General features: G+C 38.7%; 2 protein-coding genes and 1 long non-coding RNA gene across 3 annotated transcripts; 1 reads left to right on the top strand and 2 right to left on the bottom strand.

The window, feature by feature from the left end:
* Positions 1 to 565: 565 nt before the first annotated feature.
* On the bottom strand, positions 566 to 1,989 carry LOC108046422. The gene is made up of 4 exons (XR_001769382.2): positions 1,439 to 1,989; positions 1,186 to 1,383; positions 873 to 1,127; positions 566 to 819 (listed from the first exon to the last, which is right to left on the bottom strand). It is a non-coding gene; the product is annotated as an uncharacterized LOC108046422 (long non-coding RNA).
* Positions 1,990 to 3,402: 1,413 nt separating this feature from the next.
* On the top strand, positions 3,403 to 8,668 carry LOC108046419. Its single transcript, XM_017126080.1, has 3 exons — positions 3,403 to 3,608; positions 7,541 to 7,722; positions 7,789 to 8,668. Exons 1-3 carry the CDS (start codon positions 3,533 to 3,535, stop codon positions 8,437 to 8,439), a joined length of 909 nt encoding a protein of 302 aa, XP_016981569.1. The 5' UTR covers positions 3,403 to 3,532; the 3' UTR covers positions 8,440 to 8,668.
* Positions 8,669 to 20,129: 11,461 nt separating this feature from the next.
* Positions 20,130 to 21,161, bottom strand: LOC108046391. The gene has a single exon (XM_044460826.1). It carries the CDS (start codon positions 21,159 to 21,161, stop codon positions 20,130 to 20,132), a length of 1,032 nt encoding a protein of 343 aa, XP_044316761.1.
* Positions 21,162 to 27,192: the final 6,031 nt, after the last annotated feature.

The raw sequence follows: 27,192 nt of genomic DNA, 5'->3' as shown, positions 1-27,192 counted from the left end.
TTGGGCCATCTTCGGTCTGTTTTACGTTAATTTTTTAATTGTAAATATTGCCTAGGGTCGAATTTTTCATCTGAGCCCGCAGTTGTCACTGTTTTTTTTCGCCTCCCAACCCAAAAACTTCTCTTCAATCTGCCTCAAGGTTCATAATTTTTCACCCCCTCGACCTACGATGTTTACATAATTTGTACGTTACAACGCGCACACGAATACCACATTTTGAGCTACTTTTGCCCGAAATTTTTAATAGATTTCTGCGGCGGGAAATTGGTGCAGTTGCTGTTTTTGTTGATAAAGAGGCGTAGCATGTTCAATTATAACATATAAGGGGGAAAAAAAGATCCTGTATGACCATCGTCCGATTTTTCCCGATTATTTTTATGTTGATTGCCATTTTTATTACCAGCCAGTTAATTGCAAACTATTGGCGCACACACACACTTCCTCTCGTGATGCCAATAAAGTAGGGTTATGGAGCCCCTAAATTTGGGGGTTCCGGGTATTAGAAATTATGACAGCCCTTCCTCCCCTCCCCGCAAATCCTGGAATTTATATAGAGACCATAGACTGAAGTTTGCTTCTTTGCCGAGTGTATTTTTGTTGGTGTCTTTACAAATAGATGGCCATAAAGTAGGCAATAATAGTGCCGGACAGAAGGAGCAGGAACACGATCCAATAGAGTGGTTGAATGGTTTAAGTCTTGGTGGTGCAGCTCGGTGGTTGACTTCAGTGTATATCCCAATATCAAGGAATTGGCTAGAATTCACAATTCAGTATAGAGATGTACCGTCCTCTCTTTTCGATCTTTCAAGTGCTTGCCGTCTGGAATACAAAACATATTTAATATTTTACAAAATTAATATGAGGGTACTAACCATTTGTCGATAATTAATGGAATTCATGGTCGCCCTGATGAACTGAACTACTGCACTACAAGGCTCGTTTCACTCCTCTGAACTTTTTGCTCTTAACAGGGAATTTTTAATACTCCAAATTTGAAACAGCAGATTTTGTAACTTCTTTGTTTTCTAGTCTTTTTATGGTCGTCCTTTTTGGATTGAAGATATTGGTCAAAGTGGGTTGCATCAGCTTGAACCGGCTCGATCAGAATCATTTAATTAGTCGCTTAGCTATAAAATGCAATTTATTCATTACACACAGCCAGAAAAAACTTAATAACAGACTTACTTTTGGGTCGTACGTTCAACTGAGTGTTTTAGTTTTTTTCCCCGCTCTTTTTTTTTTTTTCATTAGATGTTCTGTAAGTATTCGATCTCACTAAGTATTCGATGTTTTCTAAGTATTCGATTTGTATATTTTGTGTATGTTTATGTATTCGTAAGAATTTAAAGCGGCTCGTTCAAACTCATTTAATTTGCCGCTTAGCTATAAAATGCAGTAGATTCATTACACAGTCAAAAAATTGAATAATATTACTTACTTATTTCTAAGTTGTTTCCCCTTTATTTTTTTATTTCATTCGATGTCCTTTAAACATTCGATGTCCTTTAAACATTCGATGTCCTTTAAACATTCGATGTCCTTTAAACATTCGATGTCCTTTAAACATTCGATGTGACTAAGTATTCGATGTGACTAAGTATTCGATGTGACTAAGTATTCGATGTCACGAAGTATTCGATGTCACGAAGTATTCGATGTCACGAAGTATTCGATGTGACTAAGTATTCGGTGTGACTAAGTATTCGACGTCACTAAGTATTCGATGTATTCTAAGTATTCGATTTTGTGTATGTACGTGTGGTGTACGTATATGACAGTAATGCCACATCGACGTGAATCGCTTAAAAATCTGTAGAGCAGAGCATCAACGTACAGGAATCCGATTGGACACCCTCCTTTTTCACTTTACAACTTAAACTACGTTTTAACTTTATAACTTTATGCTTAAAACTAAATGTAAAAACCGACTGAAAATTTTGTTTTGTCTTGTGATTGGTATGCCTGATTTTGTGTCTGACTTCTCCAACATGCTTTCGTGTACTGAACTCTGAAGGGACTGTTCAGCCTAAGTAGCACTTGAATCTAAAAGCAAGGATAGGTTGATCAAGAAAATGGGTACGAATTTGAAATCGGTTTGGACTTGGCAAGGCACACTGAGATAACACATAACTTTTTTAAAAACATATCTTATGTTCTTTCCAACATTTTGAAATCATTTAGCTTAATTTGGTTTGAATTATATAATTATAATTATATTTCCTTCACAAAATATTAATAAAATATGTTTTTGTGGTGGAGTGGCGTTTGTTTTTAAATTCTAGTTTAAGATAATTCATCCTTGAAGATGGCATCATATTACTGATATTGATATCTGCTTGGCCCAGTGTTTTTCATACCCTCATTTATTGGTGGGTGGTGGTGGGCGTGGCATAACACACATGTGAAGGTCACGACCCAAACAGAAGAAGGAGAGAAACGCTAAAGGCGAAGAAAGCAAGGAGAGAAAGTTGCTTTTTGGCTAATGAAAAAGAAATAAAAGTGTCGAGTGCATTATTGCCAAACACACACTCACACACAGAGGGTAAACGAAGACACACATACGGTTCCACCCACGCAAGCACAAACACACACAAGCACATATCATTTTCCTTGGTAATTGTTGAAACATTTTTAGTACAAGTCTGCGTGCTACGTGTCTGTGTCCTTTACCTCTCCACCCCCATTTTCCCACCTCCCCCCCTTTTTTTTTTTTGCCACTCCACCCCCCTCATTTCGACCGCCGGCTATTATTTTGCACTTACTATAACATGCACATAAATATTTTTGCTTCGGCCCCCCATTTCTCGACACACACGTTTGTGTGTGCGGCTATTTTATTGATACTAACACAGAAAACCCACGCATCCCCATAAAAGGACATGTGAGTGCGGACTTTTCCTTTTTCCCGGCTTGTTTTTATTGTCGCCTTGGCGAATCTCTGTCAAAAAGCAATAATCATCAATTCTGATTCTTTTTTGCTTTTCGGCAAGGACATTGTCGTCTGTTGGTGGCTCGATTTGATATCAAATTGATTATTATTTATGTCGGACGGGGCCCAATTGCCTTTGCCCATTTTTTCTTGGCTAATTGGCGAAAGATTGGACATTGAAATTTGGAATACTTCAACGGATTTCTTAAGCTCAAAAGGATATAACAATAGAAAAGTTATGGCAATAAAATATTTAAAATTGTTAAATAGCATAAGGTACAACTAATACAATGTTTACATCATACATTTAGCTTTAAGTTCATTACCGTTTCTAAGTAGGCTTTTATACTTGTTCCAAAAGCAAAACACTTAGTTGCCTTTTCATAGATATTTTATAAATTTTCAAATCAACTTAGCCTTGACATTCGAATTGTCAATACCATTTTAACTCACAGGCCTTAGGGTCAGTTGTAGAAATACAGACTTAAGAGAAAGACATATATTTCGTTCTTTAAAGTTTACGAAAATTTCTATAAACACAAAATAGTGCGATAGTTTTTCTAAAAATTAAGTACAAAAAGTTTTCTCCTATTGATCTTCAAAATGGGAGTTGGTAATGATGTTTTAAACGGTGTATCACGAGCGATGTGCTTCTCGACTGACCCCGATGGCAATTTCGGTAAGTTTTACGCTATTTCTCGATTTGCAACCAGTTTTTTTTATTCTCTTTGCTTGGCTTCTTTGCCGCCCACCGCGTGGGTCTAAATTACTTAATTTTAATTTCCCGTAGGCGCTCCTTAATCAACAACTATTAATGCTGCACTTTGCTTATTTACGAGCTCCAAATGACTTCCATTGAGTTGAGTGTCGTCCGTTTTCTGCGTGGGCAGCTACTGTTCCTCGCCCCCTTCCTTTTCTGCTCTTTTCATACTTTTCGTACCTCCCTCGTTCCAGCATTCTGCATTCTTAGCTTTTGGGTTATTTATTAGGATGCTGAAGGCACTCGATGAGTCAGCGAAGGAAAAGGGCCACAAGAACTTGCATATTCGAGAAGGAATTGTATTTGGGAATTTATTGCAAAAGATCGAATTTGTTAGAAGTGTCATATAAAATATTCAAGTGACAAGTTTCTAAAAGCCTACATACTGTGTGTACCGAGGTTTATATATAATGTCAATTTTCCATAACACCAAGGGAATACAAATTTTTAGAGAAATGGTGTCTACGCCTCCGAAATTTGTATCATTGTGGACAAATTACAAAATCCCTATAAATATCTATAGATAATATTTTTTCCCATTTTACCAGCTAATTTGTGCCACCCCAAGACGCGACCCCCTTGTATTTTTCATCTGCCATCGCTTGTTTCGCCCACAGTTTGTCACACTTAATTAAAGAAAATTTTAAGCACTTTAGATGTCAATTTGTGCCCACTTTTCGCAGTGCCCAATACGATGACAGTTGCCAGTTTAGACCCCCCATTTACCCATTTTCCCCATCATATTGCCAACCATTTTCAATTGCGTCAAAAGGGGCAAAAATAAAAGTATACGAAAAAAAAAAGAAACGGTTTAATTAAGTTGAAACCCTTTCGTGCGTGCCAGGGCCAGTTGGCAGTGCCATCCGAGAATCCCGGACCCACTTTCCAGAACACTCTCCCTCCCCCTCCCACCACCCCCCACGCCCCAGAGATTCCATTCCGAGTGGCTCAAGTGGCCAAGTCACCAAGAGTCGAGTCTCTCGTCCCAACTTGGGGCGTGTTAATTTCCAAGGTGTTTGCTATTCCAAGCTGTTTCCGTTCTAATATAAAAAATCAGCGTAATTAAAAATCAAATGATTTTTTCCTCGGTCTGGTCCTCAACTCAAAGTCTCTCCCCGTCCGACGACAGCGAAATATCTTCATTAATTTTGCTCTTTTGCTGCGGGACAGCGGGAAATCCTTCGCCTCTATCCTTTCCAATTCATTCAATGCTGCACAATTTTTAACTCATTAATTGGTGTGGGCAACCCTTTTTTTTTTAACTGCCCCTTTTTGGTGTTTCACCCTCGCGTTGCGTTGTGAAAAATCTGGACGAAAATGTCCTGAAAACAGAGCCAAGTGATTTATTTGTTTAATCCTTTTCATTTTCGACCGATTTCTTTTTATTTATTTTCTTGCCCAGCCACTTGAAATGTTGCTGATTAGAGAAAAAAGACCAGAAGACAGGGGCATTGCTGAAAAGGGCAACTAAAATGTGGAAGGGAGGGGGTTGAGATGAGATGAGATGAGATGTGTCTGAAATTGGACGAGCCTCACTTCTTGGCATTTATTAAAAGTTGAGATTTATTTTTCGAAGAAGTATTAAATTCACCATCTTATTAAGCAATGAATTAATATACCCACTTAATCCCTTACCTAAATTCCCAATACTCTGCCTCGAACACCGCTTAATTGATTCGTTATCGATTCGCTTTGACCCTCTTCATGGCCCATCAATATGGCTAAAAGTGAAAAAAAAAGAAGAGGGGCCAAAGGAGGATCGACAGACATTGAGCGACCAATGCGACTGGCAACTTGTTTAGCTGATTTTAATCCGCATTCGATACGGTAACAATTTTTACTTCATCACTCTCCCGGCAACCGAATGGCCATCTCTTCATCGGCCGCATCTGAATCTGAATCCGAATCCGAATCTGAAGCTGGTGGCTTCCACACCAATCAAGGAACCTCGAGGGGCGGGAGACGAGACGAGCTTTTGACATTCGCATAACTTCCGATTTAATCCCAGCGCGTGAACGTCGTTGTCGTCGTCGATCCCCATGTCCCAATCCCAAAAGCGGTTCCACCTTCAGTAGAACACCGTACGAAATCATTTAGTTAAATGGTACTTATTTATATTAAATAGATTTTACATTAATGTAATAGGGTGGAGCCAAACAGGATTACCGAACTAGCAATCAAATTATTGATTACAAACACATTCATTTAGCCCATTTCTATTAAAATGGTAAATGGCAATGGTTAATTAAAGTAATTAATTATTGGTATTTAAAAGAAATATATTATACCTCTCATTAGGCGAATGGAAATTGCTTAATTTTTCTTCTGATAACTGAAATTATGGTAATGCAAATTGAAATACCAAATACGTTTTTTTCAGTGGTGGTGCCACTTCTCGGATCGCATTGCCTCTTGCTCCATCTGCTGAGTTATGCGCTTCTGTGCGTTGTCGTATTTTGTAAGCTTTTACGCGCCGGCTACCAAGAGCCTCAAACCCAACTAAACCGAACCAATCCGATCCTATAGAAGTATCCCATCATTCCCCCTTCATTCCATTCCTTTTCGATACGATCCTCGATCCCCGACTGCAGCAGCGTCGTTGAAGCGATAAAAGATCAATTTAGTTGCGCCACAGTCGCCGCTGATTTAAATCCGATCATTGCGCGACGATTTGATGCGAACTGAAACATGCACAAGGAATTTGCAATTATCGAACTTCAAAGGCCCTCTCTCCCAACATTTTTTTCTTCTGTGCTGGTCATCTTACAAATTTGATCGCGGCCTGGGAATCACTGGGCTGATTATTAGGTGATATTGCAGACTGTAGATCGGTTAATTGGCATTCCCTGGCAAATCTATTCTGCATTTAACCCGAAATATAATATCTCTTTCGGTAATGCTAAGCGATTCTAAATCAGTGTCGGAATAAAACGGACTTGCGCCGGGAAAAGGGCAAATTACTGGTTTGGGTTGCTGCTTGCAGCTCTAAAAATCAAATAGCAAAGAACTACAAATTACATGCCAAAATGCACTTCAATACAAAGCACTTGGGTAAACACCAGCAGACAGAGGAGGGTGGGGCCAAATCGAGGGGAGGTGGGGGGGACACACCTGTGGGCCGCTCTGGATTTTCCTGTTTTTCCCGCTCGTCCCTGCCTTTTCCTTTTCCTTTCCCCCACCTCCCCATTGGCGATGTAAACCTTAAGGTATTTTGCGATAATTGCACTTTGCTGTTGTTGCTCCTGCTGCCGGTTGCCTTTGCTCCTTTTCGTCCTTGCCAAAAAGAGTTTGCCAGCTACCCTTGTCCCAAGTTCCAAGTTCCTAGCCCCAAGTCCACCTCCCACCTACCACCATCCACCACCCACTGCCCACCCACCAAACTTCGCATGTCTGTGCGCAAGATAAACAAAAGACAACTGTTCCACGTGTTTGTGTGTGAGTTGTCTGGCACATGTCTTCGCTTTCCACCCACAACACAGAGTTTTCCCACTACTTTTCAGCTATTAATAAAGTGAAACTTCGAGCCTGGGGTTTCCATATCAACTTGTTTGCCGTAGCCGGTGACGACTGTACTTACTACTACTTAATTAATTCAAATCTTGCTAATTGCATTTTATTTGCTTTCGCTGCGCAGATTTCAAGTTTTTAATTGCAAATCTCTTTTCCCTTATTCAGAAAAACCCACACTCTTCATAAACAAACTGACTTTCCACTTCATATCCAATATTGTCATGTCTTAAGACTCAATAGCTTATGTTTACACATGTTTAATAGCTTGTACTACTAGTTCTTTTATAAGAATCTAATCCATAGGCTTATTTTATCATTCATATATATTATCTCCTTCGCAGAGGGCCTTCCTGGGCTAGTGAACCGGATCATTTTGAAGTTCTATATAGCAGTTGACTTTGTGCTTGATCGGCAGGAGACACAATATCATACAACTTTGGTGATTGGACTAGCAATTATTGCCATGGCAATTTGCGGATTCCTAGTCACTCTTATAATGAAATCTCAGCGTGCACCGCTGCTGGTGAGTCTTAAAAATGATTGCCCAGTAACTTTATTTTCAGACCTATTTATCCCCCCCTTCCACCAGAATGACATATGCCGTGACGGGCCACCAATTATTGTGGAAGCACCGGAAGTCGCAAATCCTACCAACAAAGATGGGGATCAGCAGCAGGAGGAGGATCCTGATACTTTAACCAACTCGGATCTCTTGATTGAATCCCTATCAGAGGGGACTGACGATACTTTCTCGAGCACCGATGCTTCCGACAATAATGCATCTATGGCAAAGACCAAGATGACCTCTTATATGGCAATAAATGAAGGAGTGGAAGAACTTGTGGCAAATGGTGATAATGATGCTGAGTTCGAAATACCGATATTAGATCTGGATCACTCCGATAATGAAGACGATGAAAATGGCGGCCTAACCTTGAGACGTCCACCAACACCACCACCGAAACCATATCAGCCAGATGAAGTCGAAGTGGAAATTAGGAATTTAAACCTTGGTCGCGCCGACAAATCGCACAAGGCGGTTAGTCCATCTCGGGTGACTAAACCATCCGTAGGTAGTATCAAGTCGACTGATGCCTCCAAGATTCCCAAGATGATTCCTTCGAATAAGTGTTGTGGCAAAAACCAGGTGGTGGCCCCACCCGCAGAACCCCATAATCGAGCTAAGCGTTCCCGATCTGTGGCGAAAAGCTCGAAACAGATTCGGGACCTAAGCTATTGATCTTCGCGTTTTAGTTGCTTTTAAGAGTTCCTTATTATACTTAGATAATTTTATATTGTTTATTTTTTACTAGCCGTCGATGTACACTTAAAAATTCCGTCAATTCAAATATTAACCAGTCATGCTATGCTGGTTAAAAAATGTTCTAAATTCAGATTGTAAACTTTTTAAAGACTAACAGCTGGTTTCAAATTGTATGATTATAGTATAAATATTTCGACCAATGAAATACTATTATTGTTTGTATTTATAAGGGGAAAACTGGGGGAGTAAATATACATACAACATAATGGTTTTCTAAAGAAAATTCTTCTTAGAGCCAACATGATTTTTAAACAAGGCCTTTATTTTGCCCGCTATGTGATGTCATTGGGTAAACTAGTATGAAATGGAGCCTAAAACGTAGTGCGATCCCAAATCCCAACCCGAGGACACGTTCCTGCCATCATCATGTTCAATGGCCGCTCAATAGACTCTCCTCGTATCTGCTGTTGTAATTTGCTAGCCCTGCCAGCTGTCGCTGCGGTTGGCCGCCTAATGGCCGTCGAAAGGGGAGAAAGGGGCGGAAGGGGCCAAAGGACCCCGCATTTCAGCAGCCCCCCTCAGTCATATGGTGCAGACTCTCCGACATAGAGAGATACATCCCCATGGCCTGGGCGACTTTGGATTTCATTAAACGCAAATTTATGCCTTTACTTGAATGTCAAATATTGCAAATGTCAAACGATGAGGCGGTCACTGAAAGAGCGTGGGGATATGGAATAAAACACTGGAAGAAATTCTTGTATCAACTATATCATCATAGATAAAGCTATCCATATTTGTATAGTTAAGACTGGTAGGTGGTAACTTCATGTAGAAGATTTAATGTATTCTGATCATCTTAGGAAATGAAATCCTTACTAAACTATGGCGTAGATATGACTAAACTACGAAATTACGTTTTGGGAATTTTTACATACTTTTATCTTACGAAATTACATATTACAAATAATCATAATTTAAGATTATTTACTTAGCAATTTCTTTGTTTATAAATAAAGTAGGGAAACTTATTAAACTTATTTAAAAGACCATTCTGCACAACAATTAATTTTTTTTTTAAATTAATGATCTGTTTTTTTCAGTGCATGGCATAGTATGGCATTGAGTCCCGTTAGACAATAGTGTCCTTCCTTGGGGTAAAGGAGGTGGCCCATCGACGAACCCAGTCTCTGTTGGTTTTTATGCGTTGTTCGTTTTGTAATTAAGCGACGCACTTGGTTGGATTTGGGTTGGGAATGGGAATTGGAATGGGATTGGGATTGGGATTGCGAACGGGAATGGCAAACGGGAGCGGATGCGAGATGTGCTTTAAATGGGGCTGAGGCTGGCCAGTATATATAGATATTTAAGTTTCGGTCTGGCAACTGATGGACTTGCAGGTCCTGTCTCGAAAATCGACATGAATATATTTGCCCAGCTGGTTGGCCAGTCATCCGCCCTCCCTTTTTTCTCGATGCACTGACCCAACCATCTACCATCTAAAATTTGCGGTCAAAGTTGGCGTTTGACATTTATGCCGGATGTCAAGCCGTCCGAAGGAGCAGCAAGTCCAGTCCTCGGACCATTGTCATCATCAGTGGTGTCCATTTTGTGCTTGTTATTGTCACTTGCCTTGGCCTTAACTCTTCTTTGTCCATTTTTTGTCTCCGGTTTTTACCCCCAAAACAAACCAAAGCTATCAATACCAGGCGAATGGGGGTGGGGAGGGGTGTTGGAGTGTTAACCTTTTCTGGGTCCAAGTTATTGTTTGTCTCGTTATAGTTTCTATTCAATCGGGTCGAATAGGGTCGGGTCACTTAGTTTGGCTGGCAAATGCACCCCGGAGGGCGTTTTCATTTTCATTTTCATTGCCATTTCCATTTCCATTGCCATTCGGATTCAGATTCTGATTCGGATTCGGCTATTTGTGTATTTGACATTTGGCTCAAGTGTTGCTGACTTTTCGGTTAGTTCTTTCTTTTCTCCCGTCCCATTGTTTGGCTTTCTCTGTGGGTTTCGTTTGCCTGTTTTCGTTGTACTCTTAATTAAAGTTTGGTCAACTGCTTAATGCTCAATGGATCGGTCAGCCCTAGGTCATAATGAGAGTTTGATATTGGTTGGGGGTTTACTTCCAAAGGGAATAGTTTCGAATATCTTTACACACTCAAGCCCCTCATTTTTTGGAGAGAAAGAAAAGCAGTTGTGTTTTCAATTAAATTTAATCAAGTTGAGTTTTAAGATCCCTCATTTAATGAAATTTAATTATAAAGACGAAATAACAAATCGTTTCATCTTTTCCGTAATAAAAATTTCATTTTCTATTTACGTTTCAAATAATTACAGGCATAGCTCCGAAATATGAATATACCTTTTTATACCCTTGCAGAGGGTATTATAATTTTGGTCACCCCATAAAGTATATATATTCTTGATCAGGATCAATAGAGGATTCGATATAGCCATGTCCGTCTGTCCGTCTGTTTCAATACCGTTTGCGAGCTCAGTTGAAAAGCTAGCGATCTAAAACTGTCACAGTCGTCCTAAAACATGTGTACGCAGATCAAGTTTGAAAACCGCCCCGATCGGATGTCTATATCCTATAGCTCCCTTAGGAACAATAGGGTAAAATCGGTTAAAATTTAATGATTTTTAGGATATTTCGCGCAGTATATAAGCTATTGACATGAATCTTTTCAAATCGTATTTTTGTATGCTTACCTGGATTGGGGGGGCGATCGGACGTCTATATCCTATAGCGCCCATAGGAACAATATACCTTATTCCTTTCGCTACTTTTTCATTTTTAGCAATTTCGGCAAAGTCTGCAAGGGTATTAAAACTTCGGCTTGCCGAAGTTAGCTTCCGTCTTCGTTAATTTCGATATAATTTATTATGTTTTTAAGTAATAGTTTTCCGTATATCTGAGGATGTTCCTGGGAGACCTTCTCTTCTTTTCTGTTTTTTGTCCACTTCCACTTTTTGCTGGAACCTTTTTACGATGCTTGGCCCCAAAAGAGCATCACGTAGCGAATCACTTAACTTGATTCCATGACCACCCCCCATTTTGCCGCCTGATGAGGCTGATGGCACAATGGGGAATCCCCGGGAAACACACACAACAAAGGAATACGAGAGTCTGAAAATAATTTGCAGTTATTTGAGGCAAGCACGCAAATGCGTTCGAATCAATTGTCCGATTGCGCCGATTGTTCAGATTGTGATGGTTAGCCTTCTGCTTCGGCTGCCCCCCTAAAATTCGTTGCCCTTCTTGTTTTGGCCGCAAAAAATGCGTTCAAATTGAAATGAAAAGCCCAGCGTGCAACGCATCTCAAATGAGTCAGTTTCAGGGGGGTGGTGAAATTTTCTCGCCGCTTATTTTTTTTTTATACCTATTTTAGAGGGGGTATATTGGCTCAGCGTTAAACTTAAACGTAAAGAAATCAAAGAAATAAACAGACTAACAGAAATATAACCGATTCTAAAGAGAAGCACAATGGTCAAAATATAAAAACATAGAATCTGAGCTTAGCAAAAACGAAAAAGTAAATGACTTTTATAAAACACCATTAGATTTTTAAAAGTTTTGCTTAGTATTTTATAACTACAGAAAAATGTAATATATGTTTTAAATTTGATCATCAGGAATATAGGGTACCTAAAAGTTGGGACACCAAACAGAAGCATTATTTCTGGTTGTTTTTCTTTTTTTTTTTTTGGGTGCGTGCCGTGTGCGTTTAGAAGGTTCACTTTTACTTGGCCAGTGCAACTTTCACCCGGGATAAAAAGGGGGCGTGGCCAAGAGGCTGGTCAACTGGCGGCACGTGTCCTAATTTTTTGGGGTATCTTGTTTTTTTTGTGCTTTTGGCCTATAAATAATTTGTGGCAGGCGCTCAATGAGTTTGCTTTTTTTCCAGTGATGTCATTTGTAAATGGCATGTTATCAATTTTCGAGATGATTGAATCAAGTGATTTGTGTGCGTGTCAAAAGGGAGTTGTCCGAGAATTTGGGATTGGGGATATAATATCTGGGATCTCAGCCGCCCACACACAAAAACACACACACACGTGTCTGGGAAACTCCTTTTGAAGTCGCCCGTTTGTTGGTTTTTCGGCTAAGGAAAAATATTCTTAGACTGTTTGCCTCTCAGCTTATTAAGAGATTATCAATTTCTTTTGATGCAAGACGCGTATACTATCTATGCGGATGAAAATATGGTAGGTAATGAGAAAATTGAGCTGGGATAACGAGGCTAATGGCTGGGCGACAGCCAACTAATGGCAGTTGAGAAAACCGGGAGAAAAAATCAGGAAAAAAGAGGGCGAGCCCACACATCCATCACAACACATCCTTGGTGTTTTTTTTATATTTTTTTTTTTTTTCATATTTTAGTTCCCAGAATTGACTTGCAGTTTGACTGGCAACAGATGCGACCGTTGTCTCATTGCGAATGCACAAAGACAAAGTTGTCCGGCGGTGCTTAACCCTTCGCCAGCCCCACTCCCCCAACGCACCCCCATTTAACCCCCTCGGTGTGCCCTTTCTGCATTAAGAAATTAAAATCTGCCCTAGAAAAATACACGGAAAAGTGTGTGTTTGGCTTGGTGCACATGTGCTGCCAGCTTTTCCCGCCCATTTCCCTTCTCGCCTTCGACATATAGCGGTGTTTGCCGCGCGAGTGTTTTGTTATTTTTGCGGAAGTTTTGTAATTGCGGAAACGGCAACTGCTTCAGTTTCAGTCTCAGTCTCAGTTTTACTCCCAAGTCCCTTCTCCAATGGTGCACTCCAAAAAAAAAGGTTCCCTTACTTGGTTAGAATTTTAGATCAAACAAAAATATAAAACACTGAAACAATAAAAGAATTCTGATTTACACACTAGATCAACACACTAAATCATCTTAATTGTGTGCAAATTCAAAATAAATTTAGAAAGTAATAAGGTATACATAAATAAATTAGATTTGCATAGTTTCATGTCAATAGCCTTTAATAATTTTTCCTGCGGAAGCTATAAGATATAGACGTCCGATCGGCAAGCGCTTTTACCCTGATCAAGGTATGCCTAAAAAAATAAGATTTGGAAAGATTCATATCAATAGCTTTTACACTGCGAGAAATATCATGAAATCTTGCAAGGTATATCCGATTGTTCCTATGGGAGCTATAGGATATATTTTAAAGGGTCGGAGATGTCTCCTTCACTGCGTTGCACACTTTTGTGCAAGGGTATAAAAACAAAATCAAAATCTTTAGCTTCATTTGAATATGTTTTAGACATAAAACAAAACTACAAATATATAGAAATGTGTTTAAAAACTGTCTATGAATTTTAATATTTATTGCTTTTATATTATATTCGATTGAAGTATTTCAAAATGATTTAGTATCTTTTGAAAACCATCTGGTTAGGGTCCTAATTTTGTTTCAGTGCAGAACTGGCTTGCTACTGCCTTAGTCTTAGCTCCGATTTCAGCTGCAACACTATAGCTCCGCTGGAGTGTGTGTGTGTGTGCGTGTGTGTAGGCTTCTGAGTGTGTGAAGTATCTGTGTTCGTATCTGTGTGAGGCTGCTGCTCAAGTGTTCGATATGCGGCCCGTCGACAACTTGTTCCTTCGGGTGTTGCTCGGTAGGTAAACTTGCAAAACTTGAAGTTATGGACGCGTAAATTGAAAATACACATGAGAATGCACACACATACACCATCCCCCCTCATTTCCACTCCATTTTCCACCCCGTTTTTCCCGACCCACCAACGATGCAACAACGGTTCGTGGAACGCGGTCGCCACATTATTGAAACTATAAATTTCTAAAAGCAATCTTTTGCGGGCAGACAACAACGATGCAGTGCGAAAAAGTGGGCGGCGGGATGGGAAAATTGTGGGTGGGGCCAAGGTGGGGCTGGGTTTTTGGCGCTTTTCCACGAGCATTGGTGTTTGTATTTGCGTTGTAGTTGTGTGGGCCGCCGGCTGTTAATGCTTGCCACCACGTCGATGTTGTGGTCGAAAAGTTTTCTCATTTCGCATGTGCAGGCGCGTGTACTTGGCCCAGACTCAAGTTGCCACCCCCTGACCCCTGACCCCTCGTACCCCACCCCCCTCCTCGTTTGAAGGCAGACCCGCCTGGAATTAGGCAACTCAAATTTACACAGAAATAAGGGGGCGGAGGAGAAAACCCAAGGAAGAGAGGGGGTAATTGGCTCTAGGAATTGGCCAAAAAGACACCACTTCAATTGGTTACGGATTAATGAAATAAATACAAGATCATCAGCCTAAAATATATTTTTCGGTCTCAAATACATATATCATTAGTAAATAATATATAATATATCTAAAAAAGTTATGCCTATAAATATGCTCATATCGAAACTGAAATAAAATCAAATCAATCAAAATAATATATTTTAGGTTTATCAAGACACCTACACCTACAAATCGAAAATGCTTTGAAATGATATAATTTATATCATCAACCAAAATATTTTATATGGTATATATGGAGTTATAATTGTTAAACTATAGTTGTAACTTTAAAAATCACCTCGTTCTTAGAGTGCCTTTCACTTTTCATAAAGCTCCAAGTATCTTGCCATTGATTTGCCTGCCCAATTCATTTCCAATTTGCAATTAATCAAATCTCGAGCAATTTCCCATCTTCAATCTGCCGGCAAGGACCAAGAAACATCTTCTTCGTCGTCTGTGGAATCAAATTATAGCAAATTTCCCATTAGTTTTAATGGAGGTGCGCATCCCGCCCATCCGCTTGGCTATCAAAATGCTGCAGGTGAAATGCGGCGAGCGTTTCGATAGACGATTTTCCCGAGCTTTTCCTACCCATTTTCCAGGCCACCACCCCCGGCGATTTTACTGGTCGTCTTCCTCTCTCTCCGCCTTGGTCATTTTTATGTTCGAGCTGCGTTTTCTCATTTTCCATTTATTTATTTTTTATTATTATGAGGGAAACAGGAAATATCTTTGGGTCCGTTTTTCTCTTATAAATGACAACGCCTCATCGCGCAATTTGTTTACCTTACATCTGGCTATCTCGTTTTTTTTTTTTTCATCAATTTCAAAATTGCTACATTAGTGTTGCCCACTTAACAAGTTTAAGGGGGCGTCGCCATCGAGGTTTTCCTTCGGTTTTCCTACGCTTTTCTTCTTTTTTTTTCTTTTCGTTCAGCTCTCTTGGTGTTTCGGCCTCGTTGCGTATTAAAATTAGTGATTAATTTTTACGCTCGAAATATGCAAATGTGTTGCATTGATGAATACATTCACTGGCCCACTGAGAGGTGGTGGGTTGGGCGGGAAAATGGGGAAAGTGGGCGTGGCGCTACTTCATTTTCTACTTCATTGCCAAAGTTCGTCGTCCGCTGGGAATTGAGCTTGAAAAATCCACCAAGGCGACGCTCTGCTTGTCGATTTTTACGCTTTCTTTTTTTGCCTCATTTTTTCCTCAAGGAAATGAAAAATTTTTATGTCATATTTTGTGAGTTTTTTTCCTCTTTATTTTTTTTTTTGTGCGTAGCCAGCGGCTAAAATTGATTATGGATGAACGCAGTCGGGGCGCAATTAACATTACTTTTAATTCGCAGAGCTCCACGGACCGCGCTAATGAAGCATGCAAATGGGAAAGCGGGAAAAACTGGGCGGATAAGATAAGTTGATGTCGTTCTTAACTTGATTTTCTCTATTAGTGTCTAATTTTTAATGTATTTTCTTCGCGGCAATTGATATGCAAATCTCGAGAAATGTTGACAAATTTTTACGAACCTTGCAGTAATTGTGAGTTTAACATTTTGGGTATATCGAGTGGAACCTGACATTTTTTTTAGTTTAATGGGAAAGGAAAATGTAAGAGAAATTTTTAAACGTTTGTATAGGTGTTCGATTTATCAATGATTGTTGAGTAAATTTATATATGTTATTGACTGTAATTGAATATATAAGGTTTAAGTTTATAAAAGGAGAAGTAAAATATATTGTTTTAAGAACCCAAATCACAAATTGCAAAACTACACTTTTTTCCCACTCCACCCAAATTAAAAAAGGGCTGATGATCCCTGATTCCATTTCCATATCTGCTCCGAAGGTGATTTGAATATTCAAGCAGATGAATTCACAGCTCAGACAGACGAAGGACATGCCTTTCGCATATAATACACATGCCATTATCACACAGGCACACATGGCATGCTGGGGATATTTATTATGTTATCGAAATAAATCACAAATAAACATAAATAAACAAACCAAAAACGGAGAAATGCCTAAGTAGATTTGTCAAAAAGTAGTCGGCAAAAAGACGTGCTCGAGATGCGCCGTAGAAGTATGCAAAAATGTTACACAAATGAAAATAACTTGAGCAAAGTTGATGTCTCTTCCCCGCTGACAAGAATTTATGGGTCTCGTCGCTTGCAAAATGTCAATGCCTCACACTTTTCGGCCCCCTTCGTTGTTGGTTTTCCTCCGCCCTTTTCCCATATTTATTTGGTCACATATCAAAATAAGTCTGATGATCCAATAAAGTGCTTATATCGCAACGGTGGCTTATGGCCAGGACCCTTCCATCCCATCCCTTTTCTTCCCTTTTTTTGGCTGTCACATTAGCGACGCATCGCAGCCTAATATTTTTGCATAGCATACTTTTGCGGGCTCCCGGGTTCTTGTAATGAAAATAAATGCGTTACATTTCAATACTTTCGCCTCAATCCCTTCGTTTTTTGATTTATGCGTTCGAGTGTTTGTCTGTGTGTGCGTTTGACATTTGTTCAAGACACGTGAAAATATTTCGAGTGCCGCCGAAACCGAAACTACTTCAGACAGTCATCCCAATCTGAATCAAAAACCCATCTTTACCCCCAACTCCCACAGTAACACAATGGAGGTTAAAATAATAGCCTTAAAAGTGGGAACAAAAAAAGGTTGGGTGTAATAGCTTATTGAAAATAACAGACTGAGCTCAAAAAAATAAATCTCAAATGTGTTATATTGTAAAATATATAATTGGGAATTAAAAATAAGAGTTTTACAACCAAAAATTGTACTTAGCGCTGAAACCATGAAATATTTACTAAGCTTATAAAATTGCAATGTTGTTTTGATAAAAAAAAAATAAATTAGATAATAAGGATCATCTCGAGCTCTTAGTCCTATTATTTTAACCTAAGCTGTATATAGATACTCCCCGGTATCTGTACACACACACACGCACACATCTGAAGATGGCAAAAAGAAATGATTTATTTGTGGCATTTCTAGGACTTCCACGCAGGACTCGCAGCTGCTTTTAATACATTTTTCTACTTTCGGCATATTTGGCGCTCCATGCATGACAAATTGTTAAGAAAGCGCAGTGGAAAGGCCCTTTTCCGCCTTTTCCTGCCATACCGCTTTTCCACCCACCACCCTTACATGTGGTCCTTTGGCTCCTTCACCGTATTCCTTATCATCGAAATATACTCGAGGAAATTCCACAAATAACGCGATGCCAGCTCCACTTGCACTCACTTTGCTGGATTTTTCAAGGATTCGTGGAAGGGGTCCTTGCATGCATGAGCAGTTCATTGAGTTGACATTGAGTGCTTGTGATTTATGTTGGATTTTCGCCACTTCTTTCTGCCATTGCCTGCCAAAGACAAGAATAATACTCGAGGGGTCGGGGCTTTTGGCTTTCAAGGGTTGAGGTTGAGAAGTGGAAGAAGGTGCAACATTTGTCAGGCGATCGGAGGGGAAAGTAAAGCCAGTGAAAGGGGTTTGGCCAATATTAAAAAACATTCAAAATAAGCAGGTGCTCAAATCGTTTATCAATGTCACTTCAATAGTTTTAAAAAAAGCATGAGCAAAATACTATTTATTTAGTTTTAAAAGTCTTATTAATTTAAATAAAGAGATTTTATGTTTATATTGAATACGACAAGCGCAGCCAAAACATTTTGATGCATTCTGGTTAAAAATGAAAATGCTATTCCATTTGAAATGATTTATGTGGTCGAAACTATAAACAAAATAAAAAGCATAAAAGCTAAAACATGTAACAAACAAACTTATTCAGAGTTTAGCTCTAAATAAAACTCGTCTGACCACACCTGCGGTAAAGTAAAAACCATCGACATCTTTGGTTTCTGGCTGTTTCTTGCCGTTTTGTAAACCAAATTGCGTTTACGTCATCAACAGTCGTCAGTCAAGCTTCTCCCCCCCTCTCCTTCCCCCTTTTTTATTTTTTCGACCCACCACCACTGACATTTTTACCCCCTCGCACAACAAAACCATCTACGTTCCGATGCTCGTCTCACTGACGACTGAGTTCCCATATATTCAAACTAAATGTGTCACGTCCAAACAACAAAAATTTCATTTATATTCGCATATATACGTAAAAATAAAGAACAAAAAAAAAAAAAAAAGAAGAATATTCAGAAGAAGAAGCAGGCTAGCTGAAGAAGAATGAGCCAGAAATGTTATAAAGTTTGAAGGGAAAAGAGGAGGGATATTTTTGGGGAGTTGCCTTTGGTTTATTTTAAATTTGGAGCAATTTGGAGAGGCCACCTCCTCTACTCCTAAAAAAAAAAAAAAAAAAAAAAAATCCACCTATTTTAGAGGAAGGGTGTGAAATGGTTACAAATTATGTGCAGCATAAGCTGACGCTGCTGCTTCTTCTTTCACACTCAGTTTTTCTTCGTTTTTTAGATTTTTTCTTTTTACTCCTTTTGCTGCGTGCAGCGTTTTAAGCAGCCACTTCCTGCCACGCCCATCACTTTTTTAGGGGTGCCAGCAACAAATCAACGGAAACGGAAGTGGCAATGGAAATGGAAATGCGACGACGAATGAAGCGAAGCCGCAAAAGGTGTGAAAAAACGAGCGAAAAGAGATGAAGATGAAAAATCACAAAAATGTTAGCGTTAGTAACACACACACAGGGCGACATAAGGTGGAAAAGCGGACGCGGACTTTCGAGGTTTTCCGACGCAAAGTCCTCGAGGTTTTCCATCGGTCGAGAAAAACTTAAGAACTAGAGACAATAAATTTGCAAAGGAAACTAAAAATAAATATTCTTGAATCATCTCACAATATTGCTTCAATTTCTTGAAATTAAAATTTTTTTCAATAAAGTAATGTAATGAATATTGTAATTAGATTCTGAATTTTAACAGTGAATTCTTCTTCACTTTTATATTCATGGGTTCAATTTTATTTTAACCAGCTCATTTAACGTCGGTTATATAGTATTTCGACAACCTGGATTTTACGATTTTTTTTTTAAGCTTTCTCTCACATTTCTCTGCACTGGAAATTCTTTTGATTTATGTTAATTTGAATAAGTGCGCACCATCTATTTTTTTCTTCAACGTTTTTTCTTTTATTTTCTTACTTTTGTCACTAGCTAGGAGTCCACTCCCCTTTTTTATACCTTTCACTGGCGTGTTTCCGTCATGCGTTTTAGCCTCATCTGCTTTCCACCTATTTCCTCGGATTTTTTCATCTAAGGCAAATAAAGCGAAAGAGGATCTGGGGTAAAACATTTTATAGTCTATTTTATAACGTATAAATGTATTTTATAATACATTTGTTTGCTATATGCATCATATAATTGCGGGCGATTGCAAAACACTTAATTTAAATAGAGAGGTTTTATCGTGGCCAAAATATACGAATTCGAAAAAATGAACTATTTTAAATTGGGCTCTTGGCCATAAAATAAAGACTGCCTAAGCTGTGGCAACGCCTTATCATAGGACGGGTTTTCAAATAGTCCAGTGTCAGATCCGACTGGGTTCGGGCGATCTTCGGTTCGGGGTCCTCGGGCAGTGACGAGTGCCAGGAGACCTCAGTGTCCAAATAAAAGTCCTCATTCGCCAACCCCACGTAATAGTCCCCCGAAATGAGCTGCTCCTCCTCGAATTCCCCCGATTGTTGGTAGAACTCCTCCGACTCCGAATTCAATACGATCCTGGCTCGAGGACGCAACAACCTTGGTCTGGCCTGAGTGACTGGTTTCCTTCGCAATCCCTTCAGAAGCTTATTGGGTCTCGGTTTGGGTTTCCTGTGCCGACGCAGTTTCCCGTAGTCCACCAGCGGCTGAGTGAGTTCCACATACAACTTCGCACAGCGGCGGCCTTCCATCCAGGACTCGCCGCCCCAGCTCCTTTGAACGGGACGAAGGGGGGGACGGTGGCACAGGGGCTTGATCAGCATGGGGGTCTGGAAGTACTGCGGATCGTAGCCCACGGCTCCCTCGCACTCGGGTGGTGGATCCAGGAACTGCTTGGCCCGGGCCCGAATCTCCGGCATGGCGTCCTCGAAGATGTTGGTGACGTAGGGCCTGCAACTCAGGTGCACGGGGTTACGCAACTTGGCGCCCAGAAGGAGCGGCGGATGGAACATTTCCGGGTAGGGGAATTTGCTGAGATTCATCAGCATTTCCCTGCCAGTCGTCTCGAAATCGAATTTCCCATTCGGCAAGTGCCAGTCTCCATAGGCACTGAGGTCCTTCAAGAGGGTTGGTACTTTAACAGAGCTCTTCTCCGGTTCGGAATCGGAATCAGAGTCTGTATCGGTGTCGCTGTCGGAATCCGGAATCCTTCGCCGGATGTGTGACCATCGTCGAGACGATCGTTGGACGTCCTCCTGCCTCAAATAGTAATCCTCCTCATTCCCTTGATTAACTTTAGGACGCGACTTCCTTCTCACCGGAGCGCGACCCATCTTTCCGTGTTTTTATTTTATTTCTACGAGTATCAAATCGTTATTACATATATGAATGTTTGGCTCCTGACTTATGTACTGTTAATGTTGGAGTGATACTTTTAGATCAAGTATTATCTGCATCAATCAGACAGTTAACCCTGGCCGTCTAAGCTCTAGTTTTTTTATTAAAATCTTTTTTAGAATTTTTCTTCAAAAAAAATTTAATAAATCACTAAAACAGTAAGCTTAGTTATATTTCCACCAAAATTTGGAGATCCCAAAATCTAATCCCCCTGCAAATTATTAAGGAGTGTTGCGGCTGGAACTTGTTTAACATACGGAAGTCCTGCTTGAGGAACCCCAGATGGAACCCTTTTCCGAAAGCCAATAAGCCAGCCACTTTGCCACCCAAAGAACAGGGGTTCGCCATGGGTTAAGGTATGCAGATGTGGGGGGTTAAAAAAGGGAAGGCCGTCAAACGGAAATCAGATTTGTGTCTGGCATTTCTTACGCTTGATTTGTTTGCATAACAAAAAGACGTGCAAGGATGGTGAAAAGGACATGCGTGCAAGTCTATCAAAACTAATGTTACAATGTCCTCCTCCCACATTACCCACATTTAGTTTTTTCTTTGGGCGGTAGAACCAAAGAAAATCCGAATACCTCGAGGGCAAAGCGAAGTGGACTCTGCTGTTTTATTTATTTTATTATTTTTGTTTTTTTTTTCCTGGGTAGACCGCAACTCGACCTTAAAGTGTGTCATTTTACGGTGCGCCTGCAACAACACCCCTTTTTCCTCACTTTCAAGCTCCCTTTTTCCTCCTTTTTTACTTCAGTTTTCCTCTCACTTTTTGGGCCTGCGAAATGTAAAATTTTTATTGTTCGTGTTTTTCTTTTATTGCCAGCGGGCGGCGGTGGCGCATCTTTAGCCGTCGATCTGCCACACCCCTTTGTCCACTTTACGCCCCCCTTTCTGTCTATATTTGTATACCCATTACAAAAAGAATCATGGACTATATTGGACTTCTGAAAAATATGTAAATTATTACCTACATATTTTTAAGTCTATATGTATCAGGTTTCATAGAAGTATTATATTCATATAGATATCATATAGGGGTATAACAGGGACTATATATTATTCAGCATTAATGGCCAAGTCAATATTGTCATGTTTTTAATTTACTATAAAATAAAATAAATGGAGTGGTATATATTTAATAATTAAATACAGGCACAGATTATAAAACTCCATTTTCTATTTTTTAAGGCCTAACATGTTGAAATATTAGAAATTAGTATATAGTTCAAAAAGAATATAGTTTATAGTATATAGTTTAAAAAACAAATTGAAAAAATGCCTTGTAGATAAAGAACCAAACTTTTCAAGGACAGTGAGTAAAAGGTATCTCATAGTTGTTTATTTTTTCCCCTCTTAGATTGTCTTCCTTGTGACTTTTCGACTTTTCCCACATGTCGTATCAGCGGTTTTTACCGCGTGGCTTTTTGCCCACTGTCCTGCCACCAGCCCCATTTCCCTGCATTTGCCACCCTTCTCCTCGACTTTTCATTCACTCCCCCTTTCTCTAGTTTTCGGCCTTTCTATACTTGGTTTTTCGGGTTTTTCGCGATTTTCAACGCATGAACCTGAGGGGTTGTCTTCTGCTTCTTCTTCTCGCCACCCCCAACCACTATTTTCCTTCGGGTTCCGTATTATTTCGCATTTAAAAATAGATTTGCATTTGTTTGTTTGTCTGGGTGTGTTTGGCGTGTCCAATTGATTTATGGTTTTTGTAAATAACCAAAAAAAATTCTCGAAAAGGTTGCGCCACGGGGGCAGTTGAAAAAACGAGAGGGAGATATATATATATATAGTGGGTTATATCGGGGGCGTTGCGGAAGGGTAAAGTATAAAGTAAGCTCTCCGCCGTTGTTTACTTTTTGCGGTTATTTTGCGGTTTTGCGTTTTCCCCTTTTCCCATTTTCCAATACATCCTGTCCGCGGGAGTTTATTGACTTTTCAACTGATCCTTTGGGTGTAATTGTTGTTATTGTTTGCATTTTAAAACTCAAAGATGCCGCAAATGGGGAAAACCAAAAGTTAAAATGGTGAAAAGGGGAAATAAAACTGAGACCGACCAAAAGGTAATAAAATATATGATTTTAATGCATTTTAAATAGGAAAAAATGTCATATAAATACATTTTTCAAAATTTTCTCATTCGGCAAACAGTTAGAAAAAATATCTTTTAGGATATGTATTATTTTGCCCAATGTATAATTATTTTTCAGAAATTTTCTTAATTCCTTAATGTTATTGTTTGATTGCTAATATTTACCAATAGAGAAAGTGTAAAGCAGAAGTGGTGGTGTTCCCGATTTATTCGTTAAATTTAATTAATTGGGGTGGCCCACAATATGTAATGGATTGTATAAATGGATTAAATTTGACTATCTAAAGGTGTAATTGAAACTAATATTTTATTATTATGTAAGTTTAACTTACCTGTATAAAATCACTTTATATAATCATAATTCGCAGACCTGTGAGAAACAAAAATAAATAATAGTAAATTAAAGAAAAATAAAGGTTTAAAAATGGTAAGAAAACGTAATTAAGTCGAGTTTATAACTTAGTTTAAACTTAATTAACTTAACTCTAAGCTAAATTGGTTTTTGTCTTGTTTAACTTACTCTTTCAAAACAAATTTAGCTTAGAGTTTAAAACAACTTATGTATGTATGTATATATATATGCATGCATATTCATTTTTTTTTTTCAAAGCAAATCGAAAAAAGCACTATTTTTATTCTAGCTGTAATTTCGCTCCTTCTTATTTCTTCTCTCTAAGAAGTGACGCTTGTTTTAAGACTCCTTCGGGTCGGGCCTTGAATATGCATTAGAATCAATTTAAACTATATTAATCATGAATGTTTTTTAATGTTTAGTAAATCATCTTCCCAAATATTTACACATGTGCATATATTTGGCCTAATTCGGGATCAACAAATGGATATGTAACTGTACAAGCTACCTCACTCTCTTTCTTCTTCTTCCTTTTCTGCCAGCGCTTTTTTTGCGGCAGCGGCCAAGAAAGTCTTTGCTTCAAATGCGTATTTATAAATGTTTAAAGACATATGTTTAAACATTTTACCATTTGCTAACACTTCCGTTACACATTTAATTCAGTAGTTTTCAATATTTTACTCTTAATTCATTGAAACAAGAACCATTCTTTAAGGAAGCCAAATGAATAATTGAAAAAAGGCAGCACTTACTATAAGCTGTTATTAGAAATAAGGCAAGAGCACTACCTAACAAACAAAATAAAAGCGTTTTTAAACAATTATACATACAATTATTACCGAAATTTCACTTTAATTGCGCACTTTTGAAATTTCGACTTAAAAGCACGGCTCCCGATCAACAACAATGCTGTATAAAAAATCGATCACACAGTCGATAGGTCGATTGCAAAGTACCAGGGCTGGTGTTTATTTAAATGCAGTTTTTTTTGAATCAGTTGGCAAATATTTTTGTTTTATACGATTAACTAGATCATGGAAAATTAATATAAATATTGCTGTTGTTTTTGAAAACTATTAAAAATGCTAATGAATTATTACCATACCTTCTTCATATTTATAGTGTAAAATCATTAATAAAATACAAAAGTTTAACAAAAATGTGGTGAGAATTTCCCACCTTTCACATTTGTAATAGTTTTTGAATTAAGAATTGGCTTGACGAAAATTGATTTTCCATTTGACAAAACATTTACAACATTTTCTAAAGTTTTCCTGGATTTTTTCATTTGTCCGTAGTAATTAAAAAGCAGAGACAAAAGTCTGTATATAATTAGTTATTCAACAAATTTTATGTGAGTGTAAAGTATTTCTAATCAGTACTTTGTAATTAAAAACTACAAATATTAAAAGATTAAATAAATAATTCATAAAAAATGTACATCATCCGATTTTGCTGAGTTTCCCACACCCGCGATGTCCTTATAAAAAGTATAGCCTGCAAAAAAGGAGGAAACTCAATTAACTGACTTCGGCAAACAATTGGCAAAGGAATCCTGTACCCTCTTTTATTTTTATCCAACGCCCCCTCAAGATATTGTCACCAAGGAATGAAAAGCCGAGGGCGGTCCCGGCCAATGAAAAGCGGTGGGAAAAGCCGGAAAAGCGGGGGCAATTCAACGAGGAACAAGTAAACAACAATACACAAATAAATTGATGTCATTTTCGTTTTCGTTACGTCTCAAATGGAATTAGTGGCACGCTAAAAAATAAACGAAGGCGGGTAGACCTGTAGAAAGGACAAATCCAAATAAAAACCCCAAACGAAAGCTCCATACAGAAATACCAGAAAAGACAGACGTGGGAAAATCGGGAGGCGAAGGAAAAACGACAGACGGCAAAAGAAACGCAAAGAAAAACAGACGGCAATGAAAACGCAGATAAACATATTCGCGAATTTGTTATTATCAGAAAAATATTGCGCAAATAAAGCCAGGGGTGTCGTCAACGGGGGTGAGATTGCCACCAGCTTAAAGAAAGAAAAGTGCACAGAGAAAAAATAAAAGAATCTAAGTGGTGAATTCAAATAATTTTAACTGAGTGGGATATTCACACTTTTTGAACAAAGGTTTTCATTCGAAGGAAAATAATCAAATTAATAATTTAGTCTAAATGCCTTTAAACTCACTTCTACACTTACAAATATATATATATTTTTTTTGAAACTAAGATTTATTATTAACTATATTATTATTTTGAATTCAACAATTCAATAACAATTTTGAGAAAATAAGGTACAAATTACATTTAAAATGTCTAAATGAAGTAAGTAACTTTAAGGAATACAGAAAACTTATATTGTTTTTGTTCTCAGTGTATGCTAAAGTTGTGTGGAGTGTAAGGGGCGTGTGTGAGTGTGTGGGCGTTAATTCCCCAGTGACTGCATGTGACGCGTTTTGCATGCGGTTTGCTCGCGTTTTCCAAGCGTTTGAGCGGCTGTGGGGCAAAATTAGCGTGCGGGGGTGACTGAGGGTTAAGGTTACTGCCGGGGTTGGGTGGAAAATTCAAATGGGCCACGGGTTCTCGGTGTCGCAAATTAGTTAAAAAGCCCAGCCAGACAATCAAAGATCAAAACTTTTTGATAGGCAAATGCGAGTGTGACATGTGTGTGGCTTGATACTTTTATTATCCTTGGCTTCTTCTGTTTTTTTAAGACCCTTTTACTGTCAGGAGTTAAATGGCAGCTGACTTGTACGATTTTGAATTTGATTCGAAACGGAATTGATCGCTTTATCCGCTGGGAAATGACTGGCAGGGGTAATTGATGGGTTAAGAGTGCCTAATCGGATGTTATACACGAGGCAAGGGAATGATGGAAAGAACTGTTGCCATAAATTGTGCAAATAATTATATTTGGGCGCTCAAAAAAGAACAGGGAAAATTTGGAAAATGTAATACTGTAAAGTATGCACATTACATTTTAAAGGACAAAAAGTATACAACTACAATGGAATATATTTATAGCAAAAACATATTTTAATCCAAACTTGCTTAATTATTTTGAATAGATCTTATAAATTTATATTAAATATCGGTAAAATTTTTATTTTTTATTTTAAAAAAGTACAATAAGTCCGAGGCACATAAATGACATTTCCAACCCTCCATGTTTCATACCTAATGTAAAAGCTGGCTGCAAAATCAATTAGGAAAAATTCTTAATTGCCAAACGATCCATTTCAGTGTCATTTTCCAACCACACCCTTCCCCCACCTGATTGTCAAGGCTGTCACCCCACCACCCACTCTCAAAAATTAGACGCGTGTTGTTTGTCAAAAATATTTAACGCTCAAGTGGAAAAATGGTAAAAACAACGAAAAACGAGCGACGAATTTTCCAAAAACTTATCAAAAGAAAATGTAGACAAAACCACCCAAAAATTGATAAGGCCTGGAAAATTGTTACCAACCCCTCCCGAAAAAAAAGTAGCCTTCACCTTTCCCCAGCGAAACGTGTAAATGGAC

This window comes from Drosophila rhopaloa, unplaced genomic scaffold (genome assembly GCF_018152115.1).
Source record: "Drosophila rhopaloa isolate 14029-0021.01 unplaced genomic scaffold, ASM1815211v1 contig_3, whole genome shotgun sequence".
NCBI lineage: Eukaryota > Metazoa > Arthropoda > Insecta > Diptera > Drosophilidae > Drosophila > Drosophila rhopaloa.
This window is presented reverse-complemented; position numbering and strand designations above follow the sequence as displayed.

Bases quoted from the DNA above. Each gene is read 5' to 3' on its own strand.
- LOC108046419 (XM_017126080.1), top strand. From the start codon at position 3,533: ATGGGAGTTGGTAATGATGTTTTAAACGGTGTATCACGAGCGATGTGC. The intron at 3,609-7,540 runs GTAAGTTTTACG...TCTCCTTCGCAG, and splicing joins TGACCCCGATGGCAATTTCG to AGGGCCTTCCTGGGCTAGTG. The intron at 7,723-7,788 runs GTGAGTCTTAAA...CCCTTCCACCAG, and splicing joins CTCAGCGTGCACCGCTGCTG to AATGACATATGCCGTGACGG.
- LOC108046391 (XM_044460826.1), bottom strand. From the start codon at position 21,161: ATGGGTCGCGCTCCGGTGAGAAGGAAGTCGCGTCCTAAAGTTAATCAA.